This window comes from Artemia sp. Qi Xiang Cuo, unplaced genomic scaffold (assembly GCF_049724085.1).
Source record: "Artemia sp. Qi Xiang Cuo unplaced genomic scaffold, ASM4972408v1 HiC_scaffold_3086, whole genome shotgun sequence".
NCBI lineage: Eukaryota > Metazoa > Arthropoda > Branchiopoda > Anostraca > Artemiidae > Artemia > Artemia sp. Qi Xiang Cuo.
The window spans coordinates 1-18,503 of record NW_028300481.1 but is presented as its reverse complement, the minus strand read 5'-3'; the positions used below and the strand labels follow the sequence as shown (position 1 = coordinate 18,503).

At 38.5% G+C, this 18,503-nt stretch overlaps 1 protein-coding gene across 1 annotated transcript in view; it reads left to right on the top strand.

Moving 5' to 3' along the window:
- Positions 1-17,765, top strand: part of LOC148938599 (uncharacterized) — a gene marked incomplete at its 3' end in the record, with an annotated part of 65,594 nt that extends 47,829 nt beyond the window's left edge. The window contains exons 6-8 of the mRNA XM_089107672.1: positions 2,392-2,750; positions 5,085-5,186; positions 17,612-17,765. Coding sequence (XP_088963798.1) covers positions 2,392-2,750; positions 5,085-5,186; positions 17,612-17,765 — 615 coding nt within the window. The remainder of the gene's footprint in view (positions 1-2,391; positions 2,751-5,084; positions 5,187-17,611) is intronic.
- Positions 17,766-18,503: the final 738 nt, after the last annotated feature.

Genomic DNA, 18,503 nt, shown 5'->3' with positions numbered 1-18,503 from the left:
GCATGGCCGAGACTGGTTGCTTCAGGCGCTCTGATAGTAATATGTGGGTGTCTTGCCATAAAACCGTGGTACCTATCTTCACCTGCAGCATTTTGATTGTCGCTCATTTGCTTGCCCATGAATTTGAGATGATAAGTCCTTTTGCAAGAGAATACCTGCAAGCAAGCTGACGAACTTCAAGCGGTGTTAAACCATAATGCATATGGCACACAACTTGCAAGTATTTAGGAAGAGTATTTTCTTGTTCTTCTGTAAAGATCTGCCTTGTAGAATAAAGTGGTGAGAAAAATGAGAGAGCTAGAAGCTCAATATCCACATGACGCTTATCAGTCTTGGTGTCGTATCCCCTCAGAGTTGTCCGTGGTATTCCATATTTTTTTGTAGCCGTTTTCTTGTTCTGTACAATAGCTTTGATTACAGAAACTCTGACCAGCTGTTTTATTTTTAATTTAAGTTTATTTTTAGTTTCCTCACCAAGCTATTTTTCTGGGCCAAGCAAGGTTTGATCCAACCATACACAATTTTCCAGGCTAAAGTATATGGGATTGTCGTTTCTTCATCGAGTGCATCGGACAAAATATGAAGCAATTATCAATGAAGTATGTTGCAAAAATTTAGCTTTCTAGGTTCACCAGGCCCAGATTCTTCAGTCCTAGAGTGGCGAATCAGGGCTGGTTTTTTTATGGCGAACGTGGGCTTTTTCCCTCTTCGGAGAAAAATCAGTACTTTCCAGTTGTTATCGTAGATGGTGGTAAATATCTATCATTAATAGTTTATTAAGTCTCAGAAGTTTCTATCGACATAAAAAGTTTTTTTCTTACCTTTACGCTAGAGACCAACTTTTTCAATTTTCTTTAACACAAAAATTTACTTTCCAAGCCCTAAAAATCACCTTACCATACAAAACCTGGAAAACGGGGTTCAACTCTAAGTTGGATACATCCAAACTTTCGCTACTAGATGGCAACTTAAACGCTAAATTATGGGAATTTTTCCATTGATGGCTCCCTAGTTAAATGCAAATGACGAACCTACATCCAAACTTTCGCTACTAGATGGCAACTTAAACGCTAAATTATGGGATTTTTTCCATAGATGGCTCCCTAGTTAAATGCACCTGATGAACCTGGGCTGTGGCTAATCTGAGCTGGCGCCCCTGTATTGTGGATATCATAGCTTTTCCGCGTTATTTCATCTTCCTTTTCGTTGTCATAATTTACGCTACAATTTCCAAGAAGTTTTCATCCATCTATCTTCTAGGATGCTCCTCTAGATATCCATGAATTATCTCATGTAATTCACCTGTTTCGTTTTGTTTTTATACCTTCTCCCTCCCTCCCTTGAAAAATTAATTCTTACCCTAAACGAATTTCTGCTTATGGGGCTATCGAAACCCGGCAAGCATTTTTCATATTCCTCTGTATTAACGTATACTCTATATCTATACTCAGATTGTTATTTCTTTCTTTGGAAAAGGAGATTTTTGAATAAGGTGAAGCTATGGCCCTAATTAGCTTTTTCGATGGAACAGATGGGCTTCGACAACATTTTTCGTGGGGTGGAGGTCTAGAAAACAGTTTAAATCTTTATTTTAATCTGAATATTTTAAATTTGGCCAAAAAGGACTTAAATTCCATCTCTATAAATAGTTGGATAGTAGAAATCCATGGTTCCTTGTACTGAAAAAAAAAATCAATATTAAAAAAAAAAATTCGGACTCGTATTGTAAGCCGAAATAAGGATATATAAGAATTAATGTAACTATTTTTAAATTTTTTATGTAATTTATGCGACATAAATTCAGTATTACCAGTGTATGTATCATGACAAAAAACCATGGGTGCCTTGGGCATTTCCTCGTTATAGGTGTGACTGAGCTCCTAGGATAGTTTATTAAGCCACCTGCAAGTAGGCGAGGGGAAACCCGGACGAAGATATTTAAAGCATCTTATTGGGGAATCTTTGGAATTTCTTAAATCTTCGAAAATTACTTGGCAAATGGCCAAAGCTGAATTAAACAAGGGTAAAATATAAGTAGGGTGTTCCCCAGTTTGTTGGGGTCTAGTGGCATAACCTTCCTTAAGACAATCTTTTGATTATCCGAAGGCAACAACCACAGAGAGAGTCCTAAAAATACACTTTGTCGTACGTAGATTAATGAACTAGGATAGATCCTTGTCTGTTTGTAATCGGAGTGTGAAGAAATTGTTGCTACTGCATGTTTCAGAGACGACTGCAAACTGCTCTTGGACGCTCTTGATGCCTCTAGAGGTGTAGGAGGGTCTAAGCTCTAAGTAAAGGTTGGGACATAACTCTGCGATGAGCTTCTAGCAGTAGTAGCAATTTTCGTGCGACTCGCTTTCCTAAATCTTCTTTTTGTTCCCCTTTCAGACAATGTGCTGTCACATTATGGCTATTTTGCTGACCATACAGATGAACCTGTAGTGTTGGGTGACATTGGTACTTCAACCGACTCTGCAACTGAATCTACCATCGCTTCAACTCTGCCCAATGAATCGACGAACTCACCAACTGTCACACAACCCCAACTTCTTGAAGTTTATAATGATTGTGGAACTCAAAAAGGTTGTTTCGGGATACCAGAGATGTGTGAGACAGACAAAAGCTGTGACGTTTTGATGACACATAGGAAAGATGGCTCTGATGGTTATGAATTTGAAGTCTTGGGTGTATTAAATCAGCCTGACAACTCATATGTCGCAATCGGTCTCTCATTTGACGCAGGAATGGTAAACAGAAACAGTATTATATAGCTATGAATGACTCTTTTGAGTTACTTATGATTCAATTTTAGAGCCCTTTTTAAGGGCACCATACTTAAAAAAAACTCTTAAAAAAAATTCAAGCTACACGTAACGTTGCTGCGAGAATAAGCAGGTGGATCGTTTCCTAAAATCAAAAGGCTAATTAATTTCCAATTTATATTTTTAAAAGAACTTCCAAATATGTTCTTCCCTAAGTTGTGATAAAAAAAACTATAATCCGGTCCTCGTCTACAATCTTAGTTGTTCAGCCATAAATGAATTAAGTGACTAAATTCGTAAATTTTAATGCTTAAAAATCTTGAACGTCTGCGGCTTTGATTCTCTAAAAACTAAAGGATGATTTTTCTGTGTATTTGGCTTCTTATTTTTTGTAAAATGTTCTGTTCATAGATAGTCGGGCGAACATCTGGATGCCAATATGCCCCTCTTAGTGACGCAACTAGTTGTGAAACGTGTCGCTCTCTTGGCTTTCTTACCTCAAATTTTTTCTTATTTTTTCTTGTTAAGCTGGGAGATAGTAAATTATAATGAGTATTAGAAGCGGCACTGGAAGGACAAATAGACTTTCATTAGACAACAACTATATTTTCTTTTTAAGTGTTAGGTTCTTCCTGTCAGTACTTTACTTCTTATATCTTTATTCTATTGTTTACTCAGCTACCAATCTGAGATTTAAACCCTCTGTAATTCCGATGCCTCTCATATTAGATTTCTTCTATGTAATTCCTTAAAAAATACTACTACTAACAACTCACTGCAGCAGTAAAACGCCTGATGCCAACACAGCTACGCACGCTCCTCCTCCATTCCAATCTATTCAAAGCCTTCTTCTTTACACCCTCACAAAAAGTTTCCACTTCTCTTAAATCTTTCCTTGCTACATCCTCCCAACCCATTCGGAGACGACCCGCTTTTCGTTTGGCATAGATGGTTTGCCGACAAGGACTTCATCCACAGAAGGCGCCCTAGCCATCCAATCCTTTCTCTCATTATAGCCCTAGAAGGCAGGAGTAAAACACATTTTTCGTCCAACTTACTATTTCAGAAACGGTCAGTAAGTCGGGAACCCCAAACAATCCGTAGGCAATTTCTCCTGAAAATACAGTGCTACTCACACACATGCCGTTTTCCCTAATGAGTGCCCTGACGAGGATAGGCTGGGTATATAAGGTTGGAGCTGTTCCGGTGTTGTGAGATTGTATGGAATCCCTGTTCCGTCATAAGTTCCTTTCTCCTATACCCGACAGAGAAATCCTGCTTGTGTCACCCCATATTGATATCAGGGTGGACATTTTAAGGGTTTTCCTAACCAAAACTGCGACTGCTAACAGCGCTGCAGGATGCCCTTTAGGAGTTGCACCCCTCGAGGAAATTTTAGCCCAGTAAACGGCATAAAATTTGCACTGGATTCTGATGAATGGATAATTTTTCTGGGTTTCGTTTGTTTTGGTCGATTTTTTGGGGCTGAAAACCTCTTCCTAGCTAAATTATCTATTGTGGTTTGCCTCCCCGTAGTAGCATAATATTTTTAGGCACTAATTCCTTTAAAATAGTGCTGTATAAACTGATTTTGAAACAACTCCCTAAAACTTTGTATTGATAAATAATGCCACTGAAAAAAAATATTATCTATCAATCAAATGGCATGCAGGATTTTTGTTCGGGGAGAGGGGTCACGCAAAAAAAAACTTCTAAAACGCATAGAAAATTTGTTTATATGTATTTTTATTGTCGGACAATTTTTTTTTTTGGGGGGGGGGGTAAAGCACCGTAAACCTCCTTCGTCCCTTTATACGGCCTTGCTATCATTAATAAATATCGTACCTTTATCGCAGGAATTGCCATAATTAGGTGTTTTAAACTGGTACTGGAAACATATATCTGAGGGAGTTACTTTATGCATGGCATCTATTTCTTCCATTTCTTCCAGTAAACGCTCAACACAGCTGTAAATCATGCGGTAAGTAAACTCAAGGACAAACAGCTTACATGGTGCTCGTAATATTTCTTGCACAGTGAAATATATACAAAAAAAAGCAGTAACGATAGTTCCAATTGATATTTTTTTATCATCTACACCGTAAAATTGTTGATTGGTATGAAGTGACATAAAGACAAAAAAAATTAATCAGGTATTAAAAATATAGTTCAATTTGAATGTCTTTTCTAACTGTAGTTGTTTTTATTGTACATTTTTAAATTAAATCTAGTCTTTAAGGTAGAAAAAGCGTCCATATATGTAAAAACTTTTTTAAGAATATTTCTGCACTATATTTAACAAACTCTTTTCTATTTTAGGGCAACGATTCCGTCACAGAATGTGTTTATTTAGATCAGAGCTTTGAATTATATCATTCGTTCAACGAGCCCGTCTTGGATAATAAGAGGCTACCTGAATCAGTGAGTTTCCAGACCTTTTATTTCAAACAAAATTGCTCATTTATTCTTTACTCGGAAAATCCACGCTTATATACAATATTTCGCAAAGATGTCTGCATGCCCATAAACAGAAGACTTCGGTTGTGTTTAAATATTGAACGGGGTGAATTTGTCATTGGTGACGGTGCAAGCTGCAAAAAAAATTAAAGGTAAAGAATACAGCATTGGACTTTACAGTCCCTACTGGCAGTACTGATGTTCAGTTCATAGCCTTTCAGCCAGGAAGTGCAACGGGAGGTTGTGGGCGAGTCATCCTGTGCTTTCGCACACCCTTCCTGTTTACCTTCTCCAGGTTTCTCCAGGTACCCATTTAGAGGTGGGTCGACTCTGGCTGTGTGGCGAACTTTAAAACTAAACAGTGGTGAAAAACACATTGACGAACGGATAATTTAGATTTAAAACAAAGGGACTTGAATATACGACGGAGCATTGTAATCTCGTCCTTTATTTTGCATGACTACCAAGATTTATGAATGATAGTAGTTTTTTCGGTGTTTGTTAATTAAACGAAACATTCTCAAGAATTACGCTTAGGTTAGATCTCACAAAACCGGTTTCATAGCCACAAAGACAAGTGACGGATCATACAATGCATTGGACTTGTATAATTTGGACTATATATTAGCACATTAGGGGGTAAGGGTTAGGTTAGGACTGCTGTCCAAATTCTTAACCCCTCCCCCTACCCCTTCTAATGTGCAAATATAAGTAGAGTGGGGAGCGCTACTCCGAACAGGGCTCCTTATATGGGCATAGAATACGGACGGGGCACCAAATATGGGCATAGAGTCCCGTACGAACCACGTGGTTTATGGTTTTCTCAGTGAAAATGAAAAAACAGGAATTTTCTCACTTGAAAAACCATGAATTTTCTCACATTTATGTCTGTTTTCTTGGATGGTTATGTGTGTTGGTCGATTTATTTGATGTTTTTCTCGGATGTCAACATCAAATTATGAATGTTTTATGGTTTTTGTCAGTGAGAATTTGAAAAACAGGAACTTTCTCACATTTATGTCTGTTTTCATGGCTGGTTATGTGTGTTGTTCGATTTATTTGATGTTTTTCATGTCTGTTATATGGATGATTTATGTCTGTTCGTTGTCAGTGAGAATGGACATGCTCGACGCGAATGCTATGAGATTGTTTGGCTAGTCTAACCTGAGAACTTGATTTACATAATCGCTTGGGGAAATTATTGATTCACGAAGTGGGGAATTAAGAAACATTATGGTTTCTTTGATCTTTAGGTGAACCTAGCCTGTAAACTTGATTTACATAATCGCTAGGGGAAATTATTGATTCACGAGGGGGGTATTAAGAAAAAAACATGGCTTCATTGTTGTTTGGTTATCTTAACCTGAGAAATTGATTTACATAATCGCTAGGGGAAATTATTGTTTCACGAAGGGGGGAATTAAGAAACATTAAGGTTTCTTTAATCTTTAGGCCTGAGGGATTTATTTATTATTGTTGTTTTGGACAAGTGCATGCTAGGGATGAATGTCAAGGTGTCCTGGAATAGGAAACCGGAAGTACATGCGTCCTTCTCAGCCAATCAGAGAGCTGGTTACGAATGGTTTTCCCCCGTTACATAACAATTCACCCTTGAGATTTCGTATATAACGGGCGTGCAATGTGATTAAATTATCAGAAAGTTCCAGAACACAATGGATAGAACACATGAAATTATTGATGAACTTGAAGCATTGGCAGCCACAATTAGCATTGTGAGTACATTTTATTTTTTTTTTTTAAAAATAAAATTTTTTTCCTTGTTTACCCTTTAATTTTTTCGGGTAAACCCCCCCCCCCCCACATACAATACAAACATCACTTTACAATCTTTATACTCACTAGGAAAACATAAAATATATTCTTTTACCCTCAAAACCTACCCCCATTGTCTTACAACCAAAATTCTAGCAAAAAGAAATAATTTTCTTCCGAAAAAAGATATCAAGTCCAGCTTGTGATTTAAAGTGTCTCCTGATGTCTGTCACGTTTGGTATCCGCAATCGAGTCTGTTGTCATACCTCTCCCGCGCGAAGGCTATCACGATATCTTACCCTATTTAAAAGAATTTCATGGTCATTTGCAGTTTAGTTTCCTTAGATATCACAGATTTAAAAGAATGTGACTAAAAATATGTTTTTATTTATTGGATAACTGAAAAAGAACCATAGCTCAGATCACTGCTTCGATGTTTGATTAAATATTCACATTTTCAACGTTGAGTATTAGGGGGGATTTTCTTCAAACAAACTCGGCCGGCTTTTGAACGGCTCAGGTGAGCCGTAATTCTCAGATTCAAAAGGATGTGATATCTTTCGGTGGGGGGGGGGAGGGGATAGTTGTCCAGGTATTGTCTCAGGGATATTTTCCGTGGGGGTTATTTTCCGTGGGCTGTTTTTTCTGGGGGTGTGATAAATACCAACTATTGAAAAAGTATATGGAAAGATATAAAATATAGTTAATACTTTATATGAAACGCACACGACATGATAAATGAATTTTAAAACAAGAAAAGAAAATAACTGTATAAAATTTTTAAATTAGTCTCACCTTTATATGCCGAATTTTGAAAGGCTTGGTGAGACATAATTTTTCTTTCTCAAATTCAAAAAGGATGCAATTAGTATATTTCACGAAATTTTTTTACGTTGTGCTTTCTTGGTGATAAATGCTTTTCTAAACAAAATTACATGGATGATGATACTAACTTTCTATCTGTAAAAAAAAGGGGCAAATTATTTTGATACTAATTTTTCTCTTCTTTTTAAGGCCAATTATGAAGAATGCGTGCCCCCTCCTTCCAAGAAAGCCAGAGAGGATGAGGCAGCCCCATCAGTGCCAGCACCAATGCAGCCTGGCAGAAAGTTAAAGAGAGAGTGGGCGGATAACTACAATGCCGAAGCTACGCAAGATCGTGAAATAGCCGGCCCAGCCGCGCAAGAACATAGCGCTGCCGCCCCGTCCACCTTCAATCGCTCGTTGCCTGGGCCTTCAAGAGCTGCCCTACTTATGCAAGGTCAGGAGGTGGCCATCCAGCATGCACTACCTGGTCCTTCGGGCACCCAAATGCAGCCGGGATATGCAAATGTAAGCATTTTTTTCCTACCTTTCATATAGAAATATCTATCAATTTCATCCAACTTTTATAGGCCATTTCTACATGCAACATTTTCGAACACTGCGTAAAAGTATATCTCAGCGGGAATATTGAAAGATTTTTTCTCCCCAAAGGAAATATAATGTTCTCCCTTTTGAATCACGTCAAGTGCATGCATTCACCCTTTTGCTAAATTATATTAATGAAGCAAAAGAAGACGATATATTCTGGCCTTTCAAATGGTTTGTAATTTATATTGCGTAATAAAAGAATTGGTCACCTTGCCTCTACAAATATTATAAAAAAAAAAACTTTATATACGATTGTGTTTTGTATAATGAGCGGATAAGGATAACCTTTTAAAAACATGTTTTTTTTCCAAAGCAGATAAAGAGTATTATTATGAAATTTTATTCGGAGGAATTGTTTGAACAAAATCAAAACCTACTATGTCATGTTTTAGATTGTAAATATGTTATATAATGGTGGGGCTAGCGCAGAGTCTCGATCGGGCAAGTGGACTCAGGACGCACTGCGGGAAGCACCACGGGGACGCGCCGCGATGGCCGGCTCGGGGGGGGGGGGGTTTAATAGTGGAAATTGGGAAGGGGTGGAGTTGTTTGAACAAAATAAAATTGTCAATTCTATGTAAAGCGGCGTTTTAGATTGTAAATATCATATATTAAGTTGGAAATTGGAACTTTCAGAATATCGATAGTTGAGGGGAACAGTGAATTAACCAAATGCTACTATGTGCATACTGCTACTACTACTAATACTACTACTAAGTATGGTTTAAAAAATACGTAAATAATAATTCAAATTTTAACAGCAGGGGTGATTTGAACACTTTGAAAATAAGCTATTTTTCATTTATAGGTTGCATTGGTCCTATACTCGCCATCTCCCCCTGCTCGTCAGTTGGAGAAGAAGAGGAGGCACACGTGGAGTCCCCCAACAATTTAACATGGGACGATAGCATTGACGTACCTTTTAATATTGACGAGTTTTTAGATGATTTTCTTTTTAATTTAGATAATAGCACAGTTGAATAGGGGGACTTGAGCCAAAATACCTTGCAAAGTTTAGACGATTTTGCCCAGGAATTAACAGGGAACCCTCAAACCTCCTATACCCTAACGACTCCACTTCGAACAACTGAAGTGGAGCATTCCTCAGATATTGCTGAACAACTTGGGGGAGGGGATAATATACAAGCGGGAGAGGAGGGAACAACTCTCCCAGAATTTCAGCTGTCCAACAGAATTTTAAATAATATAGTTGTTTTCACTGCAACGGTTGGGGATCCCTTTGATACACTAATGGGGGGAAAATTTGTTTCCGACCCTGTAGAAATTGTGCATGCATATGTAGATAAAATTCGTGCACTTCTGGAGAATCAAATTCAATTGTGGGGGAGGGATTCAATTAAGGTCTCCATTGTTCTAAAAGTGTTCTATTTAAATGAGGGAAAAAGTGAAGTTTATTATCATTATGTACATTCCGAGATGCGTTTGGTTTATTCAAATTTGGAAAATTTTGAGGGAGCTTTCACGGATTGGGTCGATCAAATTATAACGCATCTCGAGAACTTTAATGAAAACGGTAGTGGCTCTCTAGTTTTATTTGCTGAAAAATTAAGTGTTAATATCTTTAAATTTAAGACAGATTTTATTTTAAGAGGGGGGCATTGGGGCACGGGTAAAATTTTAAATTATAATCCAGATCTAGTGGGCTGTAACGGTGTCCAGCGGATCTGTTTTGAAACAGATCATATGTGTTTCCGATATGCTTTCCTAATCTCAGTATTCGAGCCTTTAGCTCGGGGAGCTACTAAGACGAATTTAAACAATTGGGCTACACATGGGAAGGAAGGGTCCCATTTCCCCATTGTAGATTTTTCTTGCATAGAAGGAAAATACCCAGTAACGCTTCGAGCTATTGATATTTTTGAATGGGCTAATGCTCACTTAAATATTGGTGTTACTGTGGTTCAGTATGAAACTGAATTTTAAGATGGGGTTCGTTCAAAAAAGAAAGGGGTGGTCTTCCCCATCAGGGGTCCGTCAGTTGATTTGGTCAGACACTGGGGTTGGTTGCTATACACGCCACCTAGTCAACCGAAGACAATCGAGCATTTTAACCCTATCACTGACATTAGTAGAGTTCTGGGGGTGGTAAGCACAAGGGCCACCGTTTCTACGGTCCAACATGCCTCTCAGAATTCCGTAGTGATATAAAACTACGGGATCACATAAAGCACTGTAGACGGTATGGCTACCAGCCAGTGGAAACGGTTTCAGGGGATAGGGCTATTTTACGATTTAAAAATTTTCAAAACACCCTTCTTCAGTGCGACAAAATATCTTTGGACTGTGAGGCTAAACTGGTGGTGATGAATGATCACCAATGTACAATTCAAGTCAAAGAACATCATGTTATTGCAGTGTATTACACCCATGTACAATGAGATAGTTCTAAAACGAGGCAGGTGTTAGAAATAGTAGAAACATTGGATGAGGGAGATGAAGGCATGCTCAAGGCATTGACTAAACTGATTGGCACGGCTAATGGTGCTATATCTTGTTTGAGAAATACCCATTATCCAATGGTGCTGTCTGCAGAGGATCGTCTCGCGATTAAAAATCAAACAATAGGTGGGGTATGGAAGGGGGAGTTTGCAGAGGGGTATAAGGGGACTAAAGGGAAAAGAGGGGGGAGGGGAAAGTTGGAGACCATGATCCTTTATGGCAGGACATATCATCGGGGGGACGTAAGTTGCGAGGGGTTGCGCATCAATCGTGTAACTTAAATGTTAGCCAACAGTTTTTTATTCCTGTTTTTATTCACAATTCCAATTATGATTTAAAATTTATTTGACCTGAACTGGCCTATAGGCCGAGAGAGGGAGGGTGAGTAGAGGTTCCATGGGTATATAGTTCATTTATCTACAACATAATTCCCAAATCGGCTGAGAAGCTGTTGATTCTCGAGCTGAATTGGCAGGCAGTGAATAATGGGCATATGTGCTGGAATAAAATCAGGTTTTTATATTCTTTTAGTTTTTTTCCCAAGGCATTGAATCAATTGATTCAAGTGCAAAAAAGCGACAATTTTGATAGCTTTCCCTTGCTTAAACAGCACTTTCCAGACGGTGAAATGTATGACTTGTTGACCTGCAAAGGTATATACGCATACGATTATTACTGTTCTGGCGCACGCTTAAGTGAGGAGAAACTACCTCCAATTGAAGCTTTTTACAATTCACTGACAAACAGTGAATGCACAGCCGAGGAGTATGAGTTTGCCAAGAAGGTGTAGTCCAAGGGGGATTGTAAAAATGGGTGGGATTATTGTAGACTGTACTTGGCCAGTGACGTTCTAACTCTGTTGGATATAGTCTGTAAGAACACAGACCAAATCTATTCAGAGTTAGGGTTAGATATAGGCTATTATTTTTCCACACCTCATTTATTGATGTATTTAATTTAAAAATTTAGCTGGTAGTAATTCGGTACAATCACAGACTTAGATCAGTACCTTTTTGCAGAGCTTTAATTGAGGGGTGGTTATGTTTTTCATGGGGTTCATATTTATCATCTTATCCCAGTGGACAAAGCACCGGTGCAAAGTCAAACTCAGTGGTCTTGGACATGAACTAGATGTACCCCTCGGCAATGTCCCAGTACTCTTTGCCGTGTGGGAACTATCAATGGCTTGAGAATCCTTGTGAGGTCCCCGACATTACCACCGTCGAAGACAACGGGCCACAAGGATGGTTCTTTGAAGTTGATGGTCACATTCTGCTGGCGCTCCACGACTCAGTCAAAGATTTTGTCTTTCCCTGTATCAATCGACCCGTGAGTAGGGACTCGCTGAGCCGCTACAATCGTTCATTGATTGAGGACATGGGGATGCACTGGACTCCCTCCAAACAGAAACAGATTGCTGATTTGGACCCTAAGGAGAATATCGTTGTTCACCATGTGCTTTTGCACTGGATGGTGAGCATTGGTTTCAAGATTACCAAAATACACCGGGTCCGGCAGTTCAATCAGCGACCCTACTTGAAAACGTATATCGACATCTTTGTCGATAAACGCTCTAAGGTACATTCAAAGGTGGAGAAGGAAATGTATAAGCTCATCCTAAATTCAGCGTTTGGCAAAATATGTGAAAGCGTTCGTAATAGATCTCGCTGCGACGTCGTGACTGACCCTCTAGAGTGGGCACGAATTATTGCCGATCCCAATTTTACATCGTTCACGAGCATAGAAACTGGCATGGTTCTTCTACACAGGCGAAAGCGAAATTTAGTACTGAACAAGAATATTGCAGGCAGCACTTCAGTACTGGATATTTCAAAAAAACTCAGGTTGTTGTTCTTTTACAATGTGTGCAAGGTGCAATGGACACGGGAGGGGGAGGTTCAAGTTTACTATGGCGATACAGATTCTCTGCTGTTAAAGGTAAATGGAACTGAATTGGATTTATTGGGTGATTTTCGAAATGGTGTGCACATCAGCTCGCGGATGGATTTCACCAACTGGAATCCATCTCTCTACCCCGAGTTGGTGAAACGTCAAGCCCCCAACCAATTATTAATGTTAAAATCAGAGACGGGGAGTGATTTGATATCCAGGGGGTGTTCTCGGGCCCCAATGTTTATTGCATGGAAACTCATAGTGGGGATGAAAAGCCGGCGTTTAAAGGGGTACCTACACATTTTGTAAAGAGCAATTTTAACATGAGCGTGTACAGAGACTGTGTAGAAAGTAGCCTAGTGCCAAGAGCACAAGTGCTTGCAATTCGCTCTCTACAGTATAGAAATTATACTGTGAGAGTGGAAAAGAATGCAATGTCGTGTATATCCGACAAAGTCTATGTGCTCGAGAATGGTGTGACTTTCCGACCCCATGGTCACTACAATATTTCAGACCGAGTTGAATGCGCAGACTATCGCAATCAACTTGGTCTGGATAAATTAACCTAACCTGAACTAACCACCACCCCAACCTGTTCATAAATTAACTAATACCAATCTCACTACCTTAACCACCACCACCACTAACCCATCGCAGTGACCACACCAATTTTTTTTCCCCCGCCGCGCCCGGGGGGAGGGGGGGGGTCCCTTCCCGCGGTCGCCCAGGGGGGGGGTCCCGCTCGCGGCCGGCGGGCCTTCGGCCCCGCGGCCCTGGGAGGGGGGGGGACACCACTTTTAAATTCACCGTAATCAAGTTCAACTGTGCTACTAGCAATTTCCAAGTGTGTGTATTTTGTTGTACAATAAGTGTTTTATAGAAAAGTGTTTGTTTTTTTTTTGTAAAGAAATATTTTTAATTTTTAAAAAGTGCTTTAAAATATGGATAGAAAAGTGTTTTTTTAAAGACAATAAGTGCTGCTGATGGACAAAAATTGTTTTATATTGTACATAAAGTGTTATCGTTGTTCATGTTGAACAAATAGAGTTTTCATGTTGACCATGAAATTTTGTCAACTGCTCTTGTTGAACAAGTGTTATTATTTTTATCGTTGTGCAGTTCATGTTGACTGCAAATATTTGTTTTCATGCAGTGCCGAAATAAATGCTGCCATGAAATATTGTTTTTTTGTTGTTCTTGAATAGATAGATCTATGGGGAAAATTACTACTTATTCATTGAGCACATATGATTTACAGTTAGTTGTAGTCCGACTGTTGTCAGCAGCATGTATCAATTTAAAATACCCTTCAGATTATTTCTGTGTGGAGCGTCAATGTCGATGAAAACAACGCTCTTAGCTAAAATAATTCGAATTTGCGATAAAAGGGTTTTGAAAAAACCGAAAAAAATCTACTACTGCTATACTATTTTGCAGGGGTCCTGTGATAAAATAAAGGCTATTGACATAACCATACCAATGCAATTTATACGAGGACTTGATGTTTTCAGTAGTATTGAATCGAACTCGTGGCTGATTATAGATGATCTGGCTGAATCCATTGAACAGTTCTCGCAGGAAATGCTACAACTGCTCACTGTTCGCTCCCACCATGAAGGCATTTCCGTTACTCTGGTTCTACACAATCTGTTTCGTCAGAGCAAATGTATGCGAGCCCTTGCTTTGAATTGCACCGTCTATATTATCTATCGAGTTGTTCGCGATTCTCGCTCGCTCATAACCCTCAATAAGCAGATATACCCATGTGCTCTAAAATTTCTTTTGTCAGCATACACACAAGTAACTAGCACTCCCACCGGTTATATTTTTCTGGATATTAATAAGAGCACGCCCGAGGATCTACGTGTAGTCACTGACATTTTCAAAAATGAAATTACAGTATATCTTCCGGTGAACAGTAGAAAAGACTATCAGTCGCCATTATGACACTGAAGAAACTAAACGAACAACGGTATCTGTTTTCCGTTTTAACCACTTCAAAACCATTGCTTAGGAAGGCTATACTCAACCATGGGGTTGACAATGATTTCATTAATATAATATCTTAACTTTTTTTAATTTTACCTGAGGGCATGTTAAACCGGTATTATTTTTTTTGAAAAAATAAAACGAACACGGTTACACGGTTCCGTACCGGGGCTTTACAAAAAAAGTGAAAAAATATAAAACGAAAGCGACTCCTTCAAACGGGCGGTAGCTTCTTCACACTTTTACTACCGATAATTGCAGGACTTGTAAACAGTTTTCTCTAGTGAGAATGGCAAAACCCTATAAATTGACACCATTTGAACTTGTCCTCTCGCCCATCGAACATTTTGAAGACAATATAAGCAAATTCATTAACGATGAGAATATTGCCGATGACAAAAAACTGCTTTTAGTTCAAGATACATTGCGACGTGTGGACAAACATAAACCATATAGTGAGATACCCGCCACATATCCCCCTAAAAATGACACATCTCAAGAGCCAGCACAATCAATAAATAAGGAATTGAAGTTACTTTCAGTGTCATTTGGTGCCCTTGCACTCCTGATCTATAATGAGCCAAGTTAATTCGCGGTCTCATCTCTCGTGCCGTAAGTTGATAAGAAGGCTCAAGTCGGTGGCGCAGGGAAACAAGTTATAATACTATGGAAGAGTTATAATTTAGTTGATTTAATTTGCGATATGGTGACGAATCGTACAGGACTCTTATCCTTTGACGATAATCTATTCACCTTTCTCTGTGTATCAAACTTCCCCAAAAGTCTTATTGGCAATAAGAAGATTATAAACAAACTAAGACAATATAGTCATCCAACATCACCATTTAAAAAAGGAAAACATTCAATATTTGAAAATACTATCAACGCCACTGATTTTACAACAGCTGTGGTCGCTATTCAAAAATGAGGACGAATTGATTCGCCCAACAGTCTTCACAAGAGGGGTGGACATTACTCTACATCTTTACGTTCAAAATGGATGAAGTTTTTAAAGGTAACTATGAAAATAATGGTGAAGTGGAAAGCTTAAGCTTCCCAAAAACGCTTTCCAAAGCTGTGTCCATCATCATCACATTGAGAAGAACAAAAAAGTATATAGAAAATGAGCCGAGTTACACACTACGTCGGAATCACAGGCTTTGCAGTAAACAATATTGACAAACTAAAGCCCTTTTTCCTCTGCCTATACTGCACATGGATCTTTTAACTTTAGACGCAATTCAACAGCGTCACAATGCACCCTACAAATATATTCTGGTGGAAATCAGTATCTCTAGTCGCTATGCCTATGCCATTCCACTATGATCAAAGAGAGGTATTGAAGTTGCTAGCACCAATGAAAGCATTCTAGAACAGGATTCATATAGACTAATTCAATCGGGCCGTGGCAGCGACTTTGTTCATCCCTATGTGCAAAAGGTTTTTTTGAAATATAATACAATAATTGATAAAAGTCACAGCCCGATAAAGACTGCATTGGCCGAACTATTAATAATAAATATTCTTCTATTAATTTCAAGATATTGTATTTTGAAAAATACACCTGCTTTTATTCATGATTTAGGTAAAATCTTACATATATACAACCATCGATCCCATTGATCTCTGTCCGTCTCTACACTATCAAATGGTCACTACGGTTAAAATACATTTGATGCTTTTCTTAAGCAATACTCCCAGACTGAACAGGAGAAAAACAAGAAGAAATTGAATGTTGGTGATACTTTTTAAATTAATAGAACCCCCAATATTTTTGAAAAGGGGACTAATTTATAGAGCACTGACCTTTTTAAGTGTCTAAAATCTAGGAAACAAAACCCACTACCTATCGATTAAGAGAGACAAAATACGACGATATTCTTGGCGGTTTCTATGAACATGAAATGCAAAAAGTTAGATACACAAGCAAAATTTATCAAATTGAAAAGATATTAAAGAGTCGTACACGCCATGTTAAGAGACAGTTGCTTGTTCGATGGCTAGGATACAACTCAGATTTTGATTCTTGTGTCAGTGCTGAAGATATTGACAATGCCCAATGATTTCTATTTGACTTTCATGTCCAATATTTCTGATCCTCTCTACACTGACTTGAATAGAACAAGGGAGTTTGGGACGAAACTCTCCTCCACCATCAAATTCGAAGACGGAAAGTATGAAGTGGCTCTTGCCGACTGTATTCTAAAAGATAACCTACGACATCCTGAGAAAAGATCTTAAATATGAACTAAAAATTAAACCCTATGATTGGCCACCGCCACCCACAGGTGATCAAGAAAAAAATCAAAAAATCAACTGGTTGGATTATCCATATATTAAATTACCCTACGAGGAACTCACCTGTATGAATGATTTATGTCGTTCCATTAATAAAAGAATTTCCGCTCGTAAACAAGGAGCTTTTTATTTCAACTATTCAAAGGAGGAGGGCAAGATCTACATTAGTTTACCTATTGCCAGTGAAAAGGTTATTTTCAATGATAATCTAAAGGATGTTCTTGGCTTTAAGCTCAATATAATCAATGGTAAAAGTGCCGGAAACAATAATATTATTTTCGTTGACTAACCACCTGCCTTCTCCATGAACACCTGTATATTTCTCTACGCTTCATTTGTGGAAAAATCTTGAGTTGGTAGTTCAAACGTTCCCCTCCTTCGAGCTCTTGAACGAAAAACCAATCAAGAACATTTTCACCACTACAATATAAAGCATCTTCAGTATATTCCCGTAAACACTTCCTATTTGGAACTCTGTCAGTTAACACTAAGAACAGAATTGGGTGATCCCACAGCAATTTAAAAATGTTTGGCTGTGATTACAATCAATTTTTGTCCCATAGTTCAACATCAAGATGTCTAATAAAAAATTGGTATTCACTTTTCATGATATTGACTGCTATGTTAATACTATTGGTCCAAGAAAACAGGGAAATGGAATGGACTACTACAAAGGTCGCTTGTCAATGTCTGATTATGGTCTTGGCAGTTGGTTTGGTAAGTTGTTTCGCTCTTCACTACCACCGGCTAGAAAATATCTTGTACCGGCTGCGACAGATTTTGCATCCTCTACACTATACGATTAGGGCTCTGGCAAGGATTTTAAAAAAGTGCTTCGGAAAATCTCAGGTCCAGTGCGCGAACCCTTGGCGAGAGATTAAAACAAAATGGTAAAGGCTTAAAAAGGTCAAGAAACAATACATCCCTCATCAGTCTCCACTCAGGTCGGAAATGTATGAAATCATCCCTCTTGTCAAAGAAAAGAAGGAAAATGCCGACACGTGCTGTAAACAGTAGAAGAAGAAGTCCCAGGAAGAATAGAATTGTTAGATCGAAACTAGATTTCTTCTCCTAAAATGTCCTACCTACCGCATAAGGATTCTCAACCATCAAACACCGCCTCATTGAATCTATTCAATGCTGAAAATATTGATGTGAGTGTCAAGCATGGATACTATGAACAATTTTATCCACAACAACCCCTCTCCGATAATATCCACTTTGAAATTCATTCCAATGAAGACTACTTTAAGGACATGTCGTTAGCATTTTTAGATTTGCAAATAAAAGTTCAGAAATCCGATAATACAATTCCGATTCGGACCGGTGGACTAAACTATGAAAATTTTTTATTACATAATTTATTTCGTCAAATTAGTGTCTACATCAATGGCACGCTGGTGAGCACAAGCAACAATTTCTCAAATTATAAAAGCTATATGCAATTCATGCTGA